At 38.6% G+C, this 4,903-nt stretch overlaps 1 protein-coding gene across 1 annotated transcript; it reads left to right on the plus strand.

The window, feature by feature from the left end:
• The first annotated feature begins 208 nt into the window (after positions 1-208).
• Positions 209-4,897, plus strand: LOC111869868 (ABC transporter F family member 4-like). Its single transcript, XM_023861707.2, has 6 exons — positions 209-215; positions 748-956; positions 1,595-1,693; positions 2,725-2,826; positions 3,208-3,303; positions 4,095-4,897. The coding sequence occupies exons 2-6, from the start codon at positions 828-830 to the stop codon at positions 4,200-4,202; spliced, it is 534 nt and encodes a 177-aa protein (XP_023717475.1). The 5' UTR covers positions 209-215; positions 748-827; the 3' UTR covers positions 4,203-4,897.
• The last annotated feature ends 6 nt before the right edge of the window (positions 4,898-4,903 follow it).

The raw sequence follows: 4,903 nt of genomic DNA on the forward strand, positions 1-4,903 counted from the left end.
TCAGGTGACGATAATCTTTGAGTGTGTTCGTCTGCAGCCACCTAGTTGACTTTTCTGCCACCAGTGTATAATGCGCGGCTAGTGCATCGGAGGCGGTGGCTGTGCCGTCTGCAACGGACGAAATGACGGAGCCGATATCTTGTGAACTGGAAATAGAGCGTAATCTGCTGTACTGAGCCTGGACTGAGAGAGGCCTAGTTTAATTGTACACAAAAGTAAGAAATAAGTGTGTATTGTAAATTTATGTAAATACAGACAGTGGACATATTAATACAGAGTGACTGAGGAATGACAGACCCGACCTTTCGTCAGAGATGGCGCCGAACGTAGACAAGACAGTACCTTTCATTCAAAAGTAATATCTGGTCATGAGCCCCAGCTGGGGCTCGACTCCAAGACAGACAGACTGACTGACCGTCAGTTGCAACATGACTTTGACTCTGACTTATTGATCTAGGAGTGAGTGTTGTCAGTTAGACCGGCGAAACAGCGTGTAAGTATTTGGGATGTTCCCGCACACCCATTCATACAGCGTCTGTATTCAACCATGCACGTGAAAATATTAATAATATCATATTTTATAGGATGCCATGAATGAAAAGAAAATAAGACAACACAGAGACGAATTTTGGAGATGTGATTCAAGATCATTGACACAATTGCAGAGCTCAGCCTTTCTCGTGGCCTTCATTACACGGAGCAATGAAAATGTACGTCATTACTAATAGTTGCCTCGATCTGTTGCAGGAATTTCCACGAATGACAGGCGGGCGAGGTTTGAACGACCAGAAGATACCATCGGTGCATCTTTAAAACCAGGATCCAGCATGGCCTTGAGGCACAGCCTGTTTCCAAGGCGTCGTACTATTTTGACCTATCCCATCCCCGATTACACTCAAGTGAAGCCTAAAACGCACACTTATAATACACCGAAAACTTGTGGCCAAAACATCCAGGTGGGTGGTGATTTGACATATTCCGTGGTTTACATTTAAGTGAGAAATCTTCCTCGTAGTTGTATCGTCTTACTTTTCCTTTCCCTCTGCCCTGCTTTTCTGCTTTACTGAATGCATTCAGAGTTTCACTTATAATTTTTTCTTCTCTATCACTGATTGATATTTGATATTGCTGGAAGATACACAAAAATTATGAAGGTGCAGGTATGTGTGATATTTGATGTTAATTAGTGAAATTCAAACACAAATTTGTATTGGTGTACTTACAAGAATGTTCATCACGCACATTTTGATGCAGCTCCCAGTTGGTCGCTTGACGCGGTGTGAAACATCCACTTCCCACAACATCCCCAACCTCACTAAACACCCGTTCATATTGTTTGGTAGCCGACGATACAGGTTTGAAATTGAGCAAATAGTTGTAGGTGTTCACCAGATCAGGAAAAATATTGACGTCAAAATTATTTAAAAAAATAATTGAAATTACGGATACTCCATCCAATGATTACAGGTACAGTTTATATAAAAGAAATTTCAGTCCATGCGTGAGTCTTTGGTTTTCTTATGTTCCTATATTCTATATTTCACAGCCCTGCGTTATGTACAGATTAGAGAGCTCGGTGTCTTTTTCTGTCTAGATTTCGGATGTACAAGTTCGCAGGCAGGAGAAGAATGCAAGAAACAACGAAGACAATTTCAAGAAGCCTTCCAAGATACCTGTATTGGTCAAATCAAAGGTAAGAGGATTATGGAAGGGAGTCCACTCTAATCGTATACTAATTATATTATTACATTAGTGTTAAATCTGTGGAAAAATAAAATTGCTGAAGAAATTCTTTATAAGGAAGAATTAAAAGTAAAGTCGAACACTCATTTAATTTTTGCTTTCAGGTTGGCATATTTTTACAAAAAATCGGAAAATGTGTACAATTCCAGAAATATTTAACTAACGGAGAAAACAAATACAACTTCGTCGCAACAAGTATCATGTTAATATTGGTAAATGCATTATTTGGGGCCCTTCCAGCAGAATATCGTTATGATTTAACGCAACCACCCAGCTTTTGTACTTCCCATTCTGCCCCACCCTTTAAATGGCGTATTTGAGGTTAACTCCAAGGCAAACATCCAGTTTTGTTCGTGGTATATCGATGGCTTTCCACTTTACTGCACGCAAACAGTGCCCATTTATCATCAGCTTCTAATTATTTTCTTGTCATAACAGATTTATTTTTGAAAGTCTGTAAGCAGTATACAGATATTATGCAGGTGGATATATAAGAGATATATTGTGAAAGTACATGAAATTCGAGGAAAATTTTCGGTAGTTATGCTGCCATCAATATACACCACACACGGGTTGGCGCAGCCTCCAAGAGGTAACAGTATCTGCGGTTTGACGTTTCTTCAAGTTATTTGGAGAATTTCAGTACAGAGCAAAGCATATTTTCGGCAAGTCGTGGAGGCAGAAATTATTTTGAGCAAACAGTTTGTGTTGAACCTCGTTCTCGGCAAATTACGGCTCAACATTTTAGCTTAAATGAACTGTAGCTACTGAATTTCCGACAACTGGATGCCCGTAAGAGCCCATATCAAGATATATGATATGAGGTCATTTATATGATACGTGCATTTGGCTTTTGCCGGGACTGCTAAATATGAACGGTTAAAAGAGGAAATTATTGAGGAAAATCTCTTAGCAAAACCCCACATTATGATTTTTTCATTCGTGCTGTGTACATTCGAGCTCTGTGATTTTTATCTCTAGGTCTCGGAAGGACAAGACCGCAGGCAGGAACAGGAAACCACAGCCAAAAGGGATTGGAAGGGGGCGAAGCCTTCCAAGATACCTGTATTGATCAAATCAAAGGTACGATAGTTGTAATGGGATGCCTGTCTAATTCAGCATTAGTTTATTTCTTATTGTCATCAACACAATGTAACTGATAGCACGCTGTTGCAGCAGAACTGATTTTGAACAAACAGTGTGTGTGGAACCAAGTTCTCGGCAAATTACGGCACAAAATTTTAGCTTAAAAATTAATTGTTGCTACTGAATTTACGACAACTGGATGCAGGTAAGAGCCCATATCAAGATCCATGATATGAAGCCATTTATGTGTTACGTGCATTTGGCTTTTGCCGGGACGGTTAATATTAACTATTAAAAGAGGAATTTATTGAGAAAAATCTCTTAGCAGAAACCCGCGTTATGATATTTTCATTCGAGTGCTGTGTTCTTTATCTCTAGGTCTCGGAAGGTCAAGACCGCAGGCAGGAGCAGCAAGCAACTCCAAAGAGGGACTGGAAGGGTTCGAAGCCATCCAAGATACCTATCAAATCAAAGGTACGATAGTTGTAATTGGACGCCTCTCTAATCCTGTATTAGTTTATTTCATATTGTCATCAACACAATGTAACTAATGGCACGCTGTTGAAGCAGAACTGATTTTGAGCAAACAGTGTGTGTGGAACCTCGTTCTGGGCAAATTACGGCTCAACATTTTATCTTAAAGATTAACTGTAGTTACTGATTTTCCGACAACCAGATGCGGGTAAGAGCCACACCAAGATACATGAAATGAGGTCACATATGTGTTGTATGCCTATTTCTTTTACCGGGAATGCCAAATATGAACTAACAAAATTATAAAATTTTGAAAAAACTTATATAATGATTTTACAATCGTGCTGTATAAATTAGAGCCGGAAACTGATGCCGGAAGCAGCGTCATCAGCAGAGACTTCAAACACAGAGCAAATGATGCTCGAGATGGTTCAAGTTCGTATAGCAACAGGCGTGACCAGAGTGGTTTGAACGTCTGTTGTACTGCGATGTGGAAAGCAAATGGAAAAACTACCACATTATCACTTTTCCTGGATAGTCCCTTTCCAAAAACAGAGATACAATGATAAAACAAATCGGAGGGGCGGATAGAAGTGCCCAGAAGACGAGAAAGAAGATGTAAGAAGATGCTGGATGACCTTGGGTACAGAAGAGGATATTTTAATTGAAGGAGAAAGTTTGAGATCGCATTAAGTGGAGGAACTCTTTTGGAAGAGACTGTGGACCTGTCGTCTGACAGATTACTGATGAATGAATGAATGAAATTATAGCGCTGTCTGATTTATCTCTAGGTCTCGGAAGGACAAGACCGCAGGCAGGAACAGCAAGCAACACCCAAGAGGGATTGGAAGGGTTCGAAGCCTTCCAAAATACCTGTATTGATCAAATCAAAGGTATGATAGTTGTGAATGGGACGCCTCTCTAATCCTGCATTAGTTTATTTCTTCTTGTCATCAACACAATTTAATTAATATGCAGTATTCTGGAATATAATATAAGTAAGTACACCTGCATGTGGTTTACTGAAGTAATGTAATATAACAGACGTTGACAAATTTTGAATCTTTCGCATACCTATCTCTTTGTTTGGAGTCGTATTGTGTTATTTTCATATAATAAATTTGGAAACCAATTAATTTGGATAAATATGAAATTCCAACCGTAATGTTTGTGTAAGTGTTCACATGAAACGTGGGCTTTTATATAAATAATGAGTGCATACATTACATAAGTAATAAAAAATAATATAATTGAATATTAAATGCATAAGTTCGAAATATTCAACACATACCCATCAGGCTATATTTTAGTTCCAAGTATTGTCTCTAAACGTTCATGTTCCCGTTTAAACGGTGCCTCAATAATTTACTCTTTCGACATCATGTGGGGTCATGAATATACAGTCCAAAACAGTTACTAACTTTTGTGCGTGCAATATTAGGAATGGCTTATGTTTTACAAAATTCATCCACCTTCGCACTTATAATCAATTTGTATGAAATTTGAGTAGAAATTTTTAATATGTGTTCACACAAAATTTCTTTTGTAAGCTTAGTTAAGAATAGCGAATTTCAGAGAACAAAAATAGAGAGAAATTATG

This window comes from Cryptotermes secundus, unplaced genomic scaffold, assembly GCF_002891405.2.
Source record: "Cryptotermes secundus unplaced genomic scaffold, Csec_1.0 scaffold348, whole genome shotgun sequence".
In the NCBI taxonomy this organism is placed as follows: domain Eukaryota; kingdom Metazoa; phylum Arthropoda; class Insecta; order Blattodea; family Kalotermitidae; genus Cryptotermes; species Cryptotermes secundus.

What these genes read in the sequence shown, in the direction of transcription:
- LOC111869868 (XM_023861707.2), top strand. Translation starts at nt 828, where the DNA reads ATGGCCTTGAGGCACAGCCTGTTTCCAAGGCGTCGTACTATTTTGACC. An exon ending in CTGTATTGGTCAAATCAAAG is followed by an intron (nt 1,694 to 2,724) that starts GTAAGAGGATTA and finishes TTTTATCTCTAG; the next exon opens with GTCTCGGAAGGACAAGACCG. An exon ending in CTGTATTGATCAAATCAAAG is followed by an intron (nt 2,827 to 3,207) that starts GTACGATAGTTG and finishes CTTTATCTCTAG; the next exon opens with GTCTCGGAAGGTCAAGACCG.